Source organism: Thermobia domestica, chromosome 12 (genome assembly GCF_964235325.1).
Source record: "Thermobia domestica chromosome 12, izTheDome1.hap1.1, whole genome shotgun sequence".
Lineage (NCBI taxonomy): Eukaryota > Metazoa > Arthropoda > Insecta > Zygentoma > Lepismatidae > Thermobia > Thermobia domestica.
The window spans coordinates 130904799-130926240 of record NC_137465.1 but is presented as its reverse complement, the minus strand read 5'-3'; the positions used below and the strand labels follow the sequence as shown (position 1 = coordinate 130926240).

Genomic DNA, 21442 nt, shown 5'->3' with positions numbered 1-21442 from the left:
AATTCCACATCGGACATTACTGTTCGTAAAGTAGTTCATGGACTTTAAACAAACACGATAATCTAAAAGTTTCGGAATGTAGAATACCTTTATTTACAACTCCGGAAAATATTTTAAAATGTCACTGAGTTACAAAATGAGGGAAAGAATAATCACAAAATTCGTTCAGTTATAAGAAATATATGAAACAAGAATTTCTTTTAAAAAATAATGTACTAAATGTGAGCTAGTGTAGAGAGCAGAAAAATCTGTAGGCTACTTCATAATAAAGTATTTGTTAATTTATGTTAATCATATGTTACCCAAAATGTGGTTAAAGATTAAAATATTAGTGTTAGCTTCATATACAGGAAAGAGCAAACGTATTCATATTTGTCTAAGATTTCATATTGTTGACTCACAAAGAAGGGATCGTCTGGATGAACACAGTCCTCGTTAATATTTTGTGCATTGAACTCAATCAGCGGGATTGTTTTTGCCGTAAACTAATCTTGGCAGATAGGACAATAATTTTCTTTTTGACTTTTCTAATTTTTGTTACTGTGTTTTGCAACATTTTTATGTCTGTACATTCTTTTATGTGTCACTACCTTTTGATTTTCTATCTTACTATTTTTCTGTGCATATGTTAAAAGTTTGGCACTATTATCTTTCGCTTTACAGTGCCGTATCTCATTTTCTTGGATGAACCCATACCCGTCTAATGTAATTAACTTTTCTTCTAGTGCGTGTTCATCTTCTTCAGTAAATGGTGTATGTTCACCAAAATGGTTCTTGCAGTTAACTTTCACCTGTCTCGTAATGTATCTGAGTGACTTGAAAAGCTCTTGAAGCAGTAGCAAGTAGCATTGCATTCTTTACGGCCTCTAAGGATACTGATATTTTGTTCAAATTCTAGGAGCATCTCATGCAATGGAAAAAGAATGCAGATTTTTATTTTCTATATGTTAATACTAATGTAGTATTTTTGATATATGCCTATGTAGTTATTAAAAATCACAACGAAAGGGGGGGAGCATCTGTTGAAAGTGCCCCAAATGTGAGTGTCGAAAGTAGCCCGAATGTATATGTTGCACTTAACTATATTTTTTGCAAGTTAGAAACACTGCATACTGATAAGCCAACTACTGATGAGCACAACTTTCAGCTGTATGTTGTCCATCATGAGTGCTTACAACTTTTACTTCTAAACAAGAGCTTAACAAAACATACTCAAATTTTAGAGACCCTTCACTTCTCACATATCTCTCAACCTTACCTCATAAACTTAGACCTTTTTGGTCAAATTATTCTACTAATTTTTAAACTTTTACAGATATACATTCCATACACCCCAGTTTCACTTAGTACTGATTACGCCAACTTCTTCACTTCCAGGTAGAATTGATAGCATTTTAAGCTTAGAAGTGTTAGTATTCCCCAACTATCGGTCATCTCCTGAATGACTATATAATGATGTTGATGGTATAGTATAAATTCTGAAAATAATAAACTACAATAGTCGCTCATTTATTATATTTCAAACAAGAACTATTTTTATATATTCCACATAATTTTCACAGAGATATTTGTAATTAAAAAAAGTTGAAATAAAATAAACAAAACAAGGATGGAATACCAAAAATTGAACTTTAAAAATTAAGAATAACTTTATTTAAAAGAAAAATTACAGTTATAAGTTATTCGGTAACATTAAGAAATGAAATCTGTGTAACAATGAAATGACAATTAAAGCAATTACAACGCCAATAGCAACTCCAAAAATGAATCCATATTCGTTTGCATTGTCTACATCCAATTTAGTAGTTTCCGTCGTGATTACGCTCAATTTACTGAAATCTGTGTTTTCAGTGTTCACACTATGATTAATGGCAAATTTGTGTATCTGAGAAGCAGAGTTCATCATCTCCGTATCTCCGTTTTCACAGCATCCAACATTATAACTTGCTGAACAAGTATTAATGGTTTCGTCTTCCCTTTGCATAGGTGTAGATAACAGCTTATTAGTATCGGTAACCTGTAATATACATTTTAACATTCCAAACGTTAGCTATCAGTATAGAGATTTATATACAGTCCTATATCTTAAAAATGTAGAATAACTAGCGTCAAATACCCGCTTCACTGGGTTAAAATAAGAAAAAATAGTTATATGTTCCGTTGGTCAGTCACTTTTTACTATTACTGAAGCGCTGTCTGATATCGGTCATTTTCGATCAATTTTATATACAGGGTGGCCAATTTTAATCTTACCACGGAAATATCTCGAAAACGGTTGAACATAAATGAACTAAACAAAAACTCAAATAGGAAATATCATGGAACAAATCGAATGGTAATGGTGATGTCGTAGTGCTCCCAGGGCCGCTCTTCAGGGGAGCCCGGGGCTCAACCTTAAAATTTTAAATGGAAATATAGGGCGAGTGATACCTCGTTCGATACACCTTAAAAAACTAATAAGCGATGTGGCAAAATATTTTTTTATATCGATCACCGTATTCAAAATGGTCACCAAGATATGTTACCTGTATCAGATAAACGTCCAGTACCACTAATATGAAAACGGTTGAACATAAATGAACCAAACAAAAACTCAAATAGGAAAGCCATGGGGCGAATCGAATGATGTTGCGGTGCCCTCCAGGGCCGCCAGGCCCAACTTAGAAATTTTAAGCGAAAATATGCATCAAGTGATACCTCGTTCGATAGAACTTCATACACTAAACAGCGTTGTGGCAAAAGATTGTTCATATGGGCCACCGTTTTTAAAATGACCACCAAGACATGGTGCCTGTACCAGATAAAATGTCCAGTACCACTAATATGAAAACGGTTGAAGATAATAACGGATGAACAGAATAAAACTCCTATAGGAAATCACAGACGGTATTGCTCAAAAGTAGTCTGCACAATATTGGTTCATTTAAGTACCAGTCACTTGTAGATACAAGTGTTTCAGACAAACCATACCTATTGCAAGTAAAAGTGGGGTTCTCATTTGAGATTTTATCATTCATTCCTCCTCCACCCACTTACGGAGGGAGATCGGAAAGATAATTTTCTAACAATTAGATTTCCTCTTTAGCATTATGTCACTTATACTTTAATAATCTTTTTCTCCGTTGGATTATTCTCGAGGAGTGGAATGATAAATACCCTCTGTGATTTCCTATACGAGTTTTATCCTGTTCATTTATTTTCAACCGTTTTCATATTAGTGATACTGAACGTTTTATCTGATACAGACACAATGTCTTGGGGGCCATTTTGAAAACGATGACCCATATCTTTTGCCCCAACGCTGCTTAGTGTATGAAGATCTATCGAACGAGGTATCACTTGATCCATATTTTCATTTAAAATTTCTAGGTTGGGCCTGGGCTTCCTTGAAAGGCGACCCTGGAGAGCACCGCAACATCATTCGATTTGCTCCATGGCTTTTTTATTTGAGTTTTTGTTTGGTTCATTTATGTTCAACCGCTTTCATATTAGTGGTACTGGACGTTTATCTGATACAGGTAACATATTTGGTGGCCATTTTGAATAAGGTGACCGATATGAAAAATATTTTGCTATATCACTTTTTAGTTTTTAAAGATCTATCGAACAAGGTGTCATTCGCCCATGTTTCCATTCAAAATTTTAAAGTTGGGCCCCGGGCCCCTTTGAAGAGCGGCCCTGGGGGACACCGCGACATCACCATTCGATTTGTCCCATGGTATTTCCTATTTGAGTTTTTGTTCAGTGCATTTATGTTCAACCGTTTTCGAGATATTTCTGTGGAAAGATTAAAATGGGCCACCCTATATATATATATATATATATATATATATATATATATATATATATATATATATATATATATATATATATATATATATATTAGGGATGGCCAAAATTTTCCGGAATCCGGATTCCGGAAATGTTGTTTTCCGGAATCGGAAAATTTACTTTCCGGAATTCGAAAAAATTCCGGAATTCGGAAAAAATCCGATTTCGGAAAAATTCCAGAATTCAGAAAAAATCCGGAATTCGGAAAAATCCGGAATTCAGAAAAAATCCGGAATTCGGAAAAAATCCGGAATTCGGAAAAATTCCGGATTTCGGAAAAATTCCGGGATTCAGATAAATTCCGACACACGGAAAAAATTCGGAATTTTTCCGATTTTACTTTTCGGATTCCGGAAAGTAAAAATTCTGGAATTGACCATCCCTAGCTAGTAGCTGTTAAAAGAGAAAAACAATAATGAATATATATACTGCAGTATACTGTATTAGTTTCTTGTAGTTGGATATGTCTTTATCACTTACGTAGACGATTGCTACTGCAGTTATTTACTGCTTTATGAGGAAGGTCTTATTTTCACACACAAAAAAGTCGCCGGTATGTCTCAAACATTATCGCGTTCCCACCTGCAGCTGCTCCAAAGCACTGCAAACTACTATTTAACCAGGCGAAAGGCAGTGAAGGAAAAGAAATCTCAACAAATATTCTAATAACATTCGCTTATTGTCAACATACCTACAGTGAGCGCAGAAAGTGTTCGTACACCGTGCATACTTTATATTGGAAACAGCTAGCATGAGAACGGGAGGTGGAAAATATATATATAACCAGAATTAAGACTACACATTCATACATTTTATTTCTATATACAAGAGAAAGGCCAAACAAAGACAATTACTGTTTTGTTCAGAAGAAAGAGAGAATTCCTTTTTTGTAAACGCAAAAAGTCACCATACCTTTATGCTTGAATTAATGCTTATAAAGTATATTACGTTATTTAATATTTTGTGGGATTACCCTGTGCGTTTATGATTGTCTGTAGTCTTCGTGGCATTGATTTCACCTGTAGTAGTTCGTAGTTCTGTAGCTTCGGGACTGATTATGTTCCATTCTTCTTGAATAGCTTTTCTCAGGCCTTCTTTAGTAGAAAAGCTGTGCCTTCTGATTCTTGTCTCCAGAACAGACCATTGATGTTCTATGGGGTTCATGTCTGGGGATTGGGGAGGTGTGCGAAGCTGTTTCAAGGTATTATAGAGTAGCCACAATCGAGTATTTTCCGCTGTATGTTTGGAGTTGTTGCCTTGCTGAACAATAAATTGTTTTCTGCGCACTATTATGGAGATTTTCCTTTGATATGTTAATATACACTTTGTGGATCATCACTCCATCGATAAAGTGGAGACGACCCACTCCTGAGGCACTCATACAACCCCAGACGAGCACGGACCCTCCTCCGTGTCTTACTTTAGGGACGAGATTTTGAGGATTCATCTCTGTATTCACCTTGCGCCATACCATACGCCTCCCATTGGATTCGATAAGATTAAATTTACTTTCGTCCGTAAATATGACCCTATTTCAGAAAGAAGCTTGATCCCTTATCTTTATACTCTTTTTCAAACTTTAGTCTCTTTATACGATTTGTCTTGTTCACCCATAACATTTTCCTGGCTATCCGACCATGATACCCTGCAAATATTCCGCACTGTACTGGCTGATACTTTAACACCGCGTGTTTCCAGATCCGTTGCCAATTGCACAGCACTACTTTTCGGAACCTTTTTTCTTTCCCTAATAATATAACGTTTATCTTGTTCACTCAACACTCTTGGTCTTCGAGTTTTTTTTGTTTTTTTTTTTCGCACAGTGATAGAAACATTATACATCGCAATTATTGTTTGTACTGTTGAACGAGGCCTGTCTGCAAGGTTTGCTATCTTTCTCAAATACGTACCTTTCTTATGCAATTTAATAATTACTTTTCTTGTCTCCTCATTTGTTTCTGTTCGGTTGCTTCCCATTTTGACAGCCCACCGTGCAGTTTTTTCACTCCTATTCACAACTAAACTCATTCTGTTATTCCTCAAGCTATACAGAGGTGTATACTCAGGTGAATAGGGGAAAGGAGGGTAAGTTGACGAGGTGTTTAAGATGACGAATTGTCAATTTCAGATTCCTGAAGTGATATGGCAACACAGCCTTCATGCGGTTCAGAAGGCACTAGTGCCACACGTGTTGGCAGATAGAAACTATTCCAATCGGCCGTGTTCCAGTTGACCAGGAGTGGTTTGACTGTTTGCACGTCGGTTCGTTGTAAAATTCCGGTGTCAGAAAATAACGTCTGAAGCTATTGTGGTAAGTCCCCAGGACATGATTTCTGTTTTTTCGAAACAGTGTAGTATATTAATTACATCAATAGCTCAATGTAACTCAGAAATAACTTGATGACAGATTTGTCTCTTTTGCAATAAAAAATGGCTGTTTCGCGTAAGATGACGAATCAAATAAGCGGACAAGATGGCGAATTCGTCATCTTGCCCGAGCTGCGTGAGCCTAACAAGGGAGCAATTTGGAAGAATGGTTTATGACTATGTTGAGACTATGAAGATTCCTCACCGATTCAACCAAGAAAAGAAGAAGGACAGCAAGGACTTCATCAAGACCTTTATGAATAAATTTCATTACTCTCTGCGAAAAGCGGAACTACATCTGCAGGGAGGCTAGCTGCTTTCAACACACACAAAAAAAAGTTGAATCATTCTTTAATGTCTATAAAGATGTTTTAAATAAGAAACACTTTGAATCTTATCAGATTTTTTAACATGGATAAAGCGGGCTGTTCAACTGTACCCACGAAAACTCCAAACGTATTAAGTTCAAAAGGAAATCGAAGAGTAATTAAAGTTTCTTCTGCTGAAAGAGGTGTGAATGTAAGTGTGGGTTGTCGTTTTAGTGCTGTTGGCAACTACGACTCACCATTCTTTATTTTCCCCAAAGTGCGTATGCAGGAACACTTTTTGAACAATGCTCCTCCTGACTCTGCTGGTATCTGGAATGAGTCCCATTCCATATTACCTTACAGGCAGTTAACGTGTGCAGAGAAAATCATATTAGCCTTTTAGGATTTCCTCCGCACACAAGCCACCGGATGCAGCCTTTGGATGTTGCTCTGTATGGTCCATTGAAAACTGCATATAGCCGTGCTTGTGATGACTACTTGATGGCTCCTCCAGGTGAGAGAATCAGCATAAAGAATTTTGCTGCCATTCAATGTGGCATATAGTAGGGTGGCCACGATCAGTCACGCAGTAAAGGGTTTCCGTGCTACAGGGTTAGTGCCATTAAATTTTCAGATTTTCAGTGATTCTGATTTCAAGCCATCATTGACAACCAAAAACCAATATGTTCCTGAAGTTACAGCGACCACAGGAACTGAAATAAATGCCACGGAACATTCAACAACTACAATGTCTAACTCAGCATCTGCATCATCTGTATCAGTACCTAAACCTTCTATTCCAAAATTGTCTGCTTCCTTTGCGCAATTTAACCAAATACACTCTGAACCTGCATCAAAACTTGCAGAACCCGATTCTTCCATTTTTGAACCCGAACCATCTCATGCAGACCCTGGACCCTCAAATGCGAAATCATACAATGGTCTACCCCTTCTTCCTAAAGCAGTTAACGAAGGAAGGAAACAGCGAAAGAAGCTGCCTTTGTTGCTTATCACCAGCAGTCCTGTCAAAAGAACTCTGAAAGAAAGGAAAGCCGGGAAATAAGCCAAAAAGAAAACAAAAGAAGATATGCGTACCCAGAAAAAAGGAACACGGAAACGAAAAGACAAATCTCCGTAGTATACAAAGAAGACATGTATTCAGTCGACTCCTCTGACTCTTTTATATCAGTGACTTACATGGACGAAGACGACGATTCCGATGTTTTGGGGGAAGGAGTGTGCGTAGTATGTAATGAATATGCTAAAAGTGAAACGTGGTTCGCTTGTAATGTGTGTCAGAATTGGGCCCATGTTGCTTGTACTGAATTGTCTGTAACAGAAGCAAAATTCAAAGCATACATCTGTGACTTTTGTGCTTGAAATCACATTGCGCTTGTGTTCATATTCTTCTATTCATGTTATTATTTGTGTATTCTGCAAAATACTGCGTTTGAAATACAATAATTAGTCCAGTCCTGTTCTCGCTTTTTGTCTCGTCATCTTACCCACCTATGGAAGTCATCTTACCCGCATAGGAGGGTAAGATGACGAAAATGATATGGGGTCAATAAAAGTGAAATATCATCGTAGCTTTTGAATTTAAAACCATCAAACAATTAACAGAGTAAAACGAAAGTCTAATAATTGCCGTGAACATAAAATCGAAACATTTCATCAACACAAGGCTGACAAAACATGCATAGAAGCTTACTATCGTCAACTTACCCTCCCTTCCCCTACTAGTGAACCCCAGTTGTGGTATCTTTGTTTCGTATTCGTACGTCAGGTGTACGATCTCTTTTTGCGTCTACTCTATACACTTTCTACGGAATTTATTTACTTTCTGACCATTAAACTTGTCTTTGTGGTTCTTTATTGATATATTCATAAAGCTTAGTTTTCATTATTCATATTGTGTGTGTTATTACACTTCTTAAATTTTCTGTTTCTTTTTCGCAGGCATTCTCGTTTCAATAGCATAGGTGTACGAACACTTTCTGCGCTCACTGTATGTACAGTAAATACAAATTTACAATTTTTGACTTTACGAAGTATACAATGTAATTGTTCAATAATTAACATAAGCAGGCATTCATTAATTTATATTAATATAATAATTAATAAAACTAATAAGCGGGTGATTGATGACTCAGTGGTAGAGTTTTCATCTTTGGTATTCTAACCCAGGACATGTGGGTTTTCGATGGCTAATTTTGTGTTCGAAAATTTTTCCGGTGGTAGGCCTACTCTTGGTTCCCTTTCTTATATTTGTTCCATCATCACTCATTAACGAATTTGGTTTATCAAAACTCTATAGCCATATATTCATTCTGTCCGTCAGTGAAACAAACAGTCTCAAGAACTATCTGATGGATTACCATCAATTTTGTCCACGATGTACAGAGTCAATAGTTAAGAATCGAGTTCCCTGATGAATGTAATATTCAAACCGGAAGCGGTACAAATCAACCATTTCCGGTTTTAACGTTAATCATTATATAGTAAATATGGTAATAGATAGCGAGAAGCAGTTTCCAGTAATCGACATAGGCTATATAACATTCATGTAGATAGAATGTTACCCAATTTGTGCATCTGCTGAAAATAATGAGCTTAGGTATTTAGAGAGCATTTTCCGCTTTAGAAAATGTGTGCTTGGTAAAGAATGTAGAGAATTAGCTGAGTCAGGCACGTAGCTAGAATGTAGTAATAGGAAATACTGTGGTTATTTCCAGGGGCTCAATCATTCTAAACTATTTTATTGGCAACATATATTGGTTCGTTTAGCCAAGATTTCTAATGGAGGGATGATATGAAATACTGTGGTTACACACCAGAGGCTCGATCAATCTAAATATTTTACTGACAACATACCCATATTGATTGGTTAGGACAATAAAATGAGGATATATTAGTAAGTATTTTAATAAGAAGCTATGAAGAAATCTCGAGTAAAAAAATATTAAAAAGTATTGAAAAAGATATAGTCTTCCGAGGTCATTCGAACGGTGTCGAGAATTTTGCGTCTGGGAAATTTGCGCCCTACCTCAAGAACAGGGAAAATTGCGCCTGCGATGTGCCTCCACCGGGAAGTTTGAGCCCTGCGAAATAAAAGAACCTATTGGAGCTTACGCATTTGCTCGGAGGGGCTGACATTACAGCATAAACAATCCTCCCCCCACAACCATGCCATTTGTGATTTATTTTCATTGTGGCTATATAAGGGGAGAATAAACTTCAATATAAGCCAAAAGAACACAACGGATCAACGCAATCACTGCTTCTTCCAGAGATGATTTTGAGGGAACACTGGCCTCCCCAGAGCTCTCAGAGTGCCCCCTCGTAGGCGCCCAAAATAATACGTCTATAATATAATAATAAATAGAATAGTACCAGCAGTGACCCCCCTCCGGAATACTAAGTGTGCCCCCGGAACATTTTTTCTGAAAGAACGACTGAACGCAATTGTGTGTTTGAAGTGTAATTCCAGCAAGTAAACACACTGTACATAGTTTTCTTGATAATATTACTGAACTGATTTTACATTCACTTTACATTTTCTTTTCTATATTTTGTGTCCTGAAAAGCCAAACAACTCGCAAGGATTGTGAACAGAGATATCTGGGTAGAACCAAACAGCCTTTTGTAGATTAAATTATACTCTTTGATTATATTAATAAATAATTATATATCAGTCATTTATACTTTTATTGTAAATTTTGTAGTATAATGAAAAATTGTATTTGGTCTAGGAATTAATTCGTGCGGTTGGTACGCACACATTGAAGCTGTAGTACAAACACAAAATACATAAATACCTTAAGAAAAATATTGTCCATCGCTAGCCACCACTTTCGCCCATCTGTCAGGCAATGTACGGATTCCGTGGCGAAAGAAGTCCTCATCCTTGGAAGCGACCCAGTCAGAGACCCATGTTTCGATATCTTCTGAAGAAGTAAACCGCTGTCCAATCAAATCGTTGTTCATGCAATCGAACAAGTAGTAGTCCGAAGGAGCAACGTCTGGTGAATACGGCGGGTGGGGTAAAACTTCCCATCCGACATTTTCTAAATAGGTTTTGACCGGTTTTGCGACATGTGGGCGAGCGTTATCATGTTGAACAATAAGTTTATCATGTCTGTTCTCCCATTCTGGTCGTGTTCTGGCCAGAACTTGCTTCAAACGCATTAATTGTCGTCGATAACGTTCTCCATTCATAGTTTCACCCGGTTGCAGCAGCTCATAGTACACCACACCTTTCATATCCCGCCATATGCACAGCATAACCTTTGCACAGTGAATATCTCGTTTTGGTTGTGATGGACCTGGTTCACCTGGTTTCACCCAGGCCTTTTTTTGTTTAGGGTTCTCGTAATGGATCCACTTCTCATCAGCCGTAATAATTCGATGCAGAAACCCCTTTCTGCTCTGTCGTTGAAGCAGCAATTCGCAAATGGTTTTTCGTCTTTCAACGTCTCTGTCTTTCAATTCATGTGGAACCCAATGTGACATCTTTTGAATCATTCCCATGCCTTTCAAGCGTTTGGAGACTGTTGTTTGATCAACGCCTAATGCTGCTGCAAGTTGTTCCTGCGTTTGACACGAATCCTGCTCGAGCAATGCTGTCAATTCTTCGTCTTGAAATTTTTTTGGCTGTCCAGCTCGCTCTTGGTCTGCCAAGCCGAAATCACCACTTCTAAACCGTGCAAACCACTTCTGACACGTTCGCTCAGCTAGAGCATGGTCATCATACACTTCCACCAAAATACGATGACTTTCAGTCGCACTTTTCTGCATGTTAAAGTAATGCAGCAGGACACCCCGCAAAAACACTTTATCAGGCACAAATTGCGCCATGTTCACTTAACTACAAACTGGTGTTGTTGACGCTTTAATCCACTGCCCTATACTACGAACGATACGCGATGACAGGGGTTTGCAACACATGTGTGGATACACGGAACTGTGGGACGCTCCGTTCGTTGCGCCATCTCTTGTCCACCCGCACGAATTAATTCCTAGACCAAATATTTGTATGGATTGGCCTTTAGTGAACTAAAATTGTATTTTTTTTCATTTGTTCGGAATATTATAACGGATGGAGTAACTCACTGAGACGATGAGAGGCAAGCCTAGTTCAAATGTGAGTGGAAGTTACTTTACACAATACAAAAATAAGTTGAATTGTAGGGCGCTAACATCCCAGTGCAAATATATTGCGAGCGCATTTTTTCCTATTTTTGTGGTAGGGCGCAAATTTCCCGGGCGCAAAATTCTCGTATTCAAGGAAAATATAATGTCCGTGAAGTTGACAAGCCACTTATGTCAGACTCCAATTTCGACTTTAAACATCGCTAGTGCTATGTTAGTGTTCGATAGTGACGCAAATCGTTAGTACTCCACAGATAACGTGTGCTTTTTAAATAATGGATATAAGTCTTCTAACTGCATGCCAACACGCCCACTTCTAAGAATCATCTCAAAAATGAGATTAACCGTTAGAGCAAGTAAGTGCTCATTAGTGCCATTAATATTAGTGTTAATGCCTTCATCGTACGGCCCTTTGAGTAATAATAACACAACGCTCTTTGCTAGAGTCTCAATGCGTCCCTATATTCTCGCGAACATTCTGACATGCCCAAGTTAGTTACTTTTTTTTTGCAACTATTGTTTATCTGTTATTGTTTATTGTTTATTGCTAGTCTGCAGAGTAGTTCTTACATTAATATGCCATTGTCCTTGATAATCATTGCGTATTTACAAGCAGTTTGTTATTACTGTTAGAAGATATCAAAAAACAACAGATAAAATCTACTACTTAACGGTTCATATTTTTCTTTTACAGTACATAAACGATAATTATTATTATTATTATTATTATTATTATTATTATTATTATTATTATTATTATTAATAATAATAATAATAATAATAATAATAATAATAATAATAATAATAATAATAATAATAATAATAATAAGACTATTCCAGCATAAAAGTTATCAATTGCATCACACTGGCAACAAGCGACGCATATTTTAACTTCATAAAAATTCGTTTCTCACGATTTTCTGGAAAACTACGTATGATAACATCTTCATTATGTCAAGTTGTTTATCTCAGTGTGATATATGTGTTACCTCTGGACAATATCACAGTAAAACAAAAATTAAATATTAGGAGTACATCGTACTTTTGGACTACATCTCATTAACCATGGGAAGATTGAGTAGTGTATACTTTAGGATGTAAGTTTCAGCTTAAAATGCATCCTACATTCTTAGGATTACAAAAAGGAAATTTGTTCGTTTGCATTTGAACAAAATTCTTAGGATTACAAAGAGAAAAAATATTTTTTCCGAAATCCGGAATTTTTCCGAATCCGGAATTTTTCTGAATTCCGGAATTTTTCCGAAATCCGGAATTTTTCCGAATTCCGGAATTTTTCCGAAATCCGGAATTTTTCTGAATTCCGGAATTTTTCCGAATTCCGGAATTTCCGATTTTACTTTCCGGATTCCGGAAAGTAAAAATTCCGGAATTGGCCATCCCTAATATATATATATATATATATATATATATATATATATTCCCTCCCTCTCCCCCAAGTTACGGCGTTGAATTTGAATTTAAACAGTACCGGAAGTGTCACTGTTCTTCTCAGCGACCCCGAAAACTATAGACTCGACAACGGTCATTTTTGATCATTTTTAAATATCTTCCATTTCTCCCTCCTCTAAGATGCACCTTCAAAGTGATATAATAAAAACCTCTCAGATCCAAACCTCTCCTATGTTGAAAATTTGATCGAGATCGGTCGGGTGATTCAAGAGTTATTAAATCAAAGACAATCAGTTTCTTTTTCATTTTCTAATAGTATATCCCCTCCTCTAAGTTGCACCGTCAAAGTGATATAATAAAAATTATCCCAGGTCCGAACCTCATCTATGTAAAGTTTTGATCGAGATTGGTCGTGATGTTCAAGAGTTATTAAGGTTTATTTATTTTTATATATCTGCTTCCTCCCTCCCCCTCCCGTAAGTTGCATCTTCAAAGTGAAATGATAAAAAACATCCCAGGCCTGAACTGCATCATGTTGAAAATTTGATTCATATCGGTCGAATGATTCAAGAGTAATGTGTATTAAGTCACAAACATAGTCACTTTTATTTTTATACATATTGATTTTTGTATATCTCCTCCTCCCCTACGCTACACCGTCAAATGAAATGATAAAAGTCATCCAGACCCGAACCTTATCTGCGTTGAGAATTTGATCAAGATCGGTCGGGTTGTTCAAGAGATTAAGAGTCACAAACATAGTGACTTTCAATTTTATAATATAGATTAAAAATACAGTAATATATGGATTTGTATGGATTGGCCTTTAGTGAACTAAAATTGTATTTTTTTTTCATTTGTTCGGAATATTATAACGGATGGAGTAACTCACTGAGACGATGAGAGGCAAGCCTAGTTCAAATGTGAGTGGAAGTTACTTTACACAATACAAAAATAAGTTGAATTGTAGGGCGCTAACATCCCAGTGCAAATATATTGCGAGCGCAATTTTTCCTATTTTTGTGGTAGGGCGCAAATTTCCCGGGCGCAAAATTCTCGTATTCAAGGAAAATATAATGTCCGTGAAGTTGACAAGCCACTTATGTCAGACTCCAATTTCGACTTTAAACATCGCTAGTGCTATGTTAGTGTTCGATAGTGACGCAAATCGTTAGTACTCCACAGATAACGTGTGCTTTTTAAATAATGGATATAAGTCTTCTAACTGCATGCCAACACGCCCACTTCTAAGAATCATCTCAAAAATGAGATTAACCGTTAGAGCAAGTAAGTGCTCATTAGTGCCATTAATATTAGTGTTAATGCCTCCATCGTACGGCCCTTTGAGTAATAATAACACAACGCTCTTTGCTAGAGTCTCAATGCGTCCCTATATTCTCGCGAACATTCTGACATGCCCAAGTTAGTTACTTTTTTTTTGCAACTATTGTTTATCTGTTATTGTTTATTGTTTATTGCTAGTCTGCAGAGTAGTTCTTACATTAATATGCCATTGTCCTTGATAATCATTGCGTATTTACAAGCAGTTTGTTATTACTGTTAGAAGATATCAAAAAACAACAGATAAAAGCTACTACTTAACGGTTCATATTTTTCTTTTACAGTACATAAACGATTATTATTATTATTATTATTATTATTATTAATAATAATAATAATAATAATAATAATAATAATAATAATAATAATAATAATAATAATAATAATAATAATAAGACTATTCCAGCATAAAAGTTATCAATTGCATCACACTGGCAACAAGCGACGCATATTTTAACTTCATAAAAATTCGTTTCTCACGATTTTCTGGAAAACTACGTATGATAACATCTTCATTATGTCAAGTTGTTTATCTCAGTGTGATATATGTGTTACCTCTGGACAATATCACAGTAAAACAAAAATTAAATATTAGGAGTACATCGTACTTTTGGACTACATCTCATTAACCATGGGAAGATTGAGTAGTGTATACTTTAGGATGTAAGTTTCAGCTTAAAATGCATCCTACATTCTTAGGATTACAAAAAGGAAATTTGTTCGTTTGCATTTGAACAAAATTCTTAGGATTACAAAGAGAAAAAATATTTTTTCCGAAATCCGGAATTTTTCTGAATTCCGGAATTTTTCCGAATTCCGGAATTTTTCCGAATTCCGGAATTTTTCCGAATTCCGGAATTTTTCCGAAATCCGGAATTTTTCCGAAATCCGGAATTTTTCCGAATTCCGGAATTTTCCGATTTTACTTTCCGGATTCCGGAAAGTAAAAATTCCGGAATTGGCCATCCCTATATATATATATATATATATATATATATATATATATATATATATATATATATATATATATATATATATATTCCCTCCCTCTCCCCCAAGTTACGGCGTTGAATTTGAATTTAAACAGTACCGGAAGTGTCACTGTTCTTCTCAGCGACCCCGAAAACTATAGACTCGACAACGGTCATTTTTGATCATTTTTAAATATCTTCCATTTCTCCCTCCTCTAAGATGCACCTTCAAAGTGATATAATAAAAACCTCTCAGATCCAAACCTCTCCTATGTTGAAAATTTGATCGAGATCGGTCGGGTGATTCAAGAGTTATTAAATCAAAGACAATCAGTTTCTTTTTCATTTTCTAATAGTATATCCCCTCCTCTAAGTTGCACCGTCAAAGTGATATAATAAAAATTATCCCAGGTCCGAACCTCATCTATGTAAAGTTTTGATCGAGATTGGTCGTGATGTTCAAGAGTTATTAAGGTTTATTTATTTTTATATATCTGCTTCCTCCCTCCCCCTCCCGTAAGTTGCATCTTCAAAGTGAAATGATAAAAAACATCCCAGGCCTGAACTGCATCATGTTGAAAATTTGATTCATATCGGTCGAATGATTCAAGAGTGATGTGTATTAAGTCACAAACATAGTCACTTTTATTTTTATACATATTGATTTTTGTATATCTCCTCCTCCCCTACGCTACACCGTCAAATGAAATGATAAAAGTCATCCAGACCCGAACCTTATCTGCGTTGAGAATTTGATCAAGATCGGTCGGGTTGTTCAAGAGATTAAGAGTCACAAACATAGTGACTTTCAATTTTATAATATAGATTAAAAATACAGTAATATAATATTTCAATACAATGTAACAGAAATCAAAGTAAATTAAATCAATAACGATACAAATATTTGGTTAAAAATTCTTAAATTTATCACGTATTCGCATTATATTCAGTGCTTAATAAATAAAATCTGATCAAAACATGAATTATATAGTAATTAATAATAACTTGTGATACAGTTTCGGCAAAGTAACGTTACCTTTAGCCATCACATTCATTCTTTTAGTACTTACGACATCGATTCTTTTCCTAAAAAATCTCGAAAATACAATAAATTTTCAAAGTAGGTCATAATTAGTTTTAAATTTATTCAACAATGTATACTGATTCAAGCTGGGTGAAGCATTTTTCTTTGATTCAGGAGATAAAACAGAAAACTTTACCTTACACTACAAAGTAAAGGAAATGTTGCTATACACGGAGATGCAATGTAGATATTGCATAAAGAGTATTTAAATAACCGTTACGTGAATGCATGGAAGTCAACTATCCTGGGAAAGAAGGCGATTTTGTGTGTTCGAGAAATTGGCTTCGGTGCAGGGAGGAGTTTGAGAATTGACAAGATTGAGATAGATTGCGAGAATTCGCGCACTATTGCATTCTGCAAAGGCTAAAGCCGTTGTAGCGCAGTGAGTCATTACGGTTCTAAAGTACACCTAGAATAATAACTTTATTTCTAAACTTATATTAATATTTCAGTAATAACTTACGAGTTACCTCATTCGGTTGTCATACAAATTTCAGGTGAACTATGTTTAGCTCATAAAGTTTAGTTATTTGTTTGGTTTTAACTAACAATTCATATTAAGTTGAACTGTAGTATATCTTTACGCTATCTTTTCCCAGACTATTTTCACGACTAACTACAAATAAGAAATTTTGCACGTTGATAAGGAGTAACAAGGTTTAGTAGTTTTGTAAAACATGTCATTACTAGTAAGTAGAGAAGGTCACAATGGCTTACTGGTAGAGCGCTCACTTTCGAATATGGGGCCCCTCGCTTAATCCTGACTCGTGCCATATGGGCTTTGCGGTGAATAAACACCGTATGCGCGAGTTTTCTTGGGGTTTGAAAATATGTTTTCAGTAATTTTTGAAAATCCTCGGACCTCTTTAATTACGGAGCCTGGAGCAATTGCTCCACCCTTAATACGGGTCTGCTAGTAACTGTTCATAATTTAGCGTTGCTGATATTATTACGAGTTATAGTCAACAGTCATATCTTATTGATAATGATCAGGGCCCGGATCTTGTTGACCTAAAATTTCCTAAAAAGTGACCTATAAAATGACACTAAAATTCCTCTAAAATGACCCTAAAATTCACAAAAATTGACCCTAAAATTTGTTTTTTTTTAAAACGTTTATTTCGTTAAACATTGTCATTTTTGAACATCTATTAGATTTTAATTACCATTTCTGACTCATTCTCAAAAGTTTTGTTTCGGATAGTTGCAGTCTATGGATCAGTCCATTGTACGGCATTGTACGTACTGAAAGCGTCAATTCACTCCCGATTTGTAACTAGGAAACACACTTAAACAATAGAAGTTCGCAAGTGTAGACTGTATACATGAGAATAATAGATAAAAACCCCGTTTAAAATCTTTGTACGTCTTCTAATCCATTGTTAGTTATTCACGTAATCACATCCTATGTGGTCAATGATCTAAAACCATCTGTTTGGCCACCGACCAACCTCTACCCCTAGTCAACCAGCTACAGCTTAGTGTTCATTAGCTTCTTAGGAATGCGGTTTTCCACCCCAATAATCAGGAACCAGGAAAAGAGATAACTTCGTATTTTTCAAATCCGTGAACAGTGCTCATTTTAAGATTTCCTTATATAGAAGAAAAAGACGAAAAAGACCATAAATGACCTGAAAGTTACCTTAAAATATTAAAAAATGACCTGAAACTTCAAAACGGCAAAAAGTGACCAAAAGTTGACCCTAAAACAATATAGGGGAAGTGCGCACAGTACCGGACGTTACCCAGTACCGGACAGTAGTAGTAGAGTTCGTATCCAATAGATGACAGACGTGTACCGGTTATCATCACCATTGTGTAAGGTCAAGGTGTAGGTGACCAAGTTGTGACTTGTATCAGGCCAGTGTGGAGCGAGATATTGGCGTATGTAGCTGAATTGCTGTGTACGTTGGTGCTGTGTGTTAAGTTTTGTCTACTGTGTCGACTGTACGGGTAAGTACGTGAACATTTTGTTACATATATCACTTCTCTTATTGTGTGACGCACCCAAGTATGCTAATAAATATTGAATTACGGAAAGTGTTACTACGTGATCCGGCATTGTATGTCAACATGTTAATTTCCCAGTACCGGACAGCATGTATGTTCCCAGTATCGGACAAGGACACAATGTCGTCCTTACGGAAATTTTATAACAGTAGCATTTCTCGTTCTTGTTTTTTTTTCAGGCAAGATGGCAAGCAAGAAAAAGGGGAAGTGGGTGGAAGAGGATATGAGTAAGGCAGCGCAAGCAGTCATGGATTGGCAAAATGAGTCTGAGGCTGGCAGCACGTAACTTTCTGGTACCTAAGAGCACTTTAGGGGTTAGAGTGAAAGACTTGAAAATTGGAAACACAATAGAAATGACTCCTCAAATGGGCCGTTTTGATACAACATTTTCAGAAGAAAAGGAGACGCAGCTTGTTAATCATCTAAAGGACTTGGACAACCAATTGCTATCAATGAGCAAAAATAAGTTTTTGAAATTTGTTTTCGGTTTAGCAGAGCACCTCAAAATTAATCATCAGTTTAATAAAGACAAAAAATGTGCTAGACAGAAGTTCTACTACATGAAACGTCAGCTTGAACTGTCGTTGCGTATTCCACAGTCGACGAGTATGCAGAGAGCAGTGGGGTTCAGTAAAACGCACGTTGATTTATTTTTTTAACAAAGGTGAAGTGTTACTTGCAAAGTGCAGCTTTAATTCCTTCTAATATATTAACTGTGATAAGACTGGCAACAAAAGTTCTGTCGCAGATAGGAAAGAAACAGGTCGGAAAAATTACTTCAGGCAGAAACACCACAGAACTATTCACGATTAATGCAACTAGTGATTTGTTTCTTCTTCCGTTGTTTGTCTTTCCGCGGAAAAGGATATCTGAGGAACTGAAGGAAGATGCGCCAACGAATAGTGTTTTCATTGCTGAGGAAAGTGGATGGATGAAAGCTGTGGGTTTCCGGAAATATCTTGAAATGTTTGTTGCTCGCGTGAAGCCAACAAAGGAAGACCCCGTCCCACTAATTGTTGACGGACACGCTTCACACAAAGACCTTCTGGTTGTTTTGTATGCTAAAGAGAACAACGTTCATATGATTAGTCTACCCCCTCACACGACGCACAGATTACAGCCGTTAGATCGAGCTATAATGAAACTGTTTAAAGCAGCCTACCACGAGGCTTGTTCTGTATGGATTAGAAAATATGCTCCCTTGAAAATTTCAGTGAAAGACGTGGCTGGTTTAGTAAACACATCGTTTACGCCAGTTGCAGAATGGATTGAGCAAGGTCAGCTTTTAGCTGCACCGGACTTTATCCTTTGAATAGGAATGTCTTTACTGACTTGGATTTCCTTCCATCAGCTCATTTTTCTGTCGATCCAGATGCCAATCTCCGAAAGTCACCTTCTCCTATTCCAGAAACAACTTCAGAAACAACTTTACCTACTTCACAGGGTGTGAAACACAGTTCTGTTAGCACGATTTCTCGCTCAGCTCAAGAAAGGTCTTCATTCGATCCTAGTATGCCGTCAACTTCAAGACAATTTCAGACAATAGCTCAAGAGATCTACTCAGTCACAAGCGAAACAAATAGCATGTTAACAATGAGAAGAAACAGAAGTGAAACCAGCCAAATTCTAACATCAACTCCATACAGGAAAACATTAGAAGAGATGATAGACGAAACGAAACTGAAGAGCATGTAGTTTCAAGTAGACGAAGACAACTCAACGAAAAGGTAGCTAATGAAAGCGAACAGACAGGTGCAAAGAAAAGTAAGAAGACAATAAGAAAAAACTGAATTTTGACACCGGTGACACAGATAAGTGCAGCAGTGGATCAAATGCCATAATCACTGAATGCATCATTTGTTCTCAAACAGTGGACGAAGAGTGGGTGCAGTGTATCTTGTGTAACAAATGGACTCATGTTGCATGGACAAGAATCTTGACTATTAGATATGTGATCGGTGCAAATTCGTTTAGTGCTTGTTTATGTTCAGGTGAGGTAGGATTAATTCACATTTTCACACTCCTAGTTCAGTTCTTGGATATTGGCTTCACATTTCTTTGCTTGTATTATTGTTGTATCTGCAACGATAACAGGAGATGTGTTTTATTTACTTAAATATTTATAGAAGTACCTTCAGACGCTTTTTTTACTTTTATATATCATTCTATTCGTTACATATAAAAGGAAACGATGTATTTTATGTTGTGTCCGGTACTGGGTAACGTTTTTGTGTGTGTGTGAATTTGAACCTGATTTTCATTTTCATTTTAAAAATATATGCTCTCCATTGTTGTAGTTTCTTTTATGTCACCTCTTATAATAAATATCCAACTTTAATATGGTTGCATTACTTTCATGATGTACCTCTTACTTACCTCGTGGATTCGAAAAAACCTTAGGTGTCCGGTACTGTGCGCACTTCCCCTACTTTTAGAACCTTGAGTTGAAGGATAACGTTTTTATTTGAAGTTGCCTTGTCCTATGCGTAACAGAAAAAAGTTGACTTGTCAACAAGATCCGGGCCCTGATAATGATCATTTCAATCTGGGAGGTTGATGTCACTGTTTTGCCACTTATTAGAATTTTCTGGCCATGTACAGTACATGCTATCCCTTACCACCTTTTGATAGGAGATTCTTCACTATTGGAAATAAGAGTGATTATATCGAAGGATTATTAATTGACATGTGCAAATGAATACCTATGAAATAAACTCATAATTATTAAGCTCTTCTATAGATGTTATAATAATTCTCGTAATTCTCAATCCATCTTTCAATTCTGGTTTCCTAAAATTCAACTCTTTCTAATTATAGGAATACAGATATACTACAGGGGAAAAGAACTGTTTTATCGCTGTTTCACAGCTAGTGGCCCCGATTAACTATTCTAGATATAGGCTAGAACTTATTTTTGTGACAGAACACTCAGACATGGAAAGGAAAAGATATTAACGATAATCCAGTTG

The 21442-nt window shown here is 36.4% G+C and overlaps 1 protein-coding gene across 4 annotated transcripts in view; it reads right to left on the bottom strand.

The window, feature by feature from the left end:
• Positions 1-1523: 1523 nt before the first annotated feature.
• Positions 1524-21442, bottom strand: part of LOC145666659 (uncharacterized) — a 79151-nt gene continuing 59232 nt past the window's right edge. For 3 of the 4 annotated variants that reach the window (XM_081734116.1, XM_081734117.1, XM_081734118.1), the window contains exon 11: positions 1526-2017. In XM_081734116.1, the coding sequence (XP_081590242.1) occupies positions 1673-2017 (345 nt within the window). In that variant the 3' untranslated portion in view covers positions 1526-1672. Of the gene's footprint in view, positions 2018-21442 lie in introns of all 4 variants that reach the window. The other variant, XM_081734119.1, reaches the window with a different exon arrangement.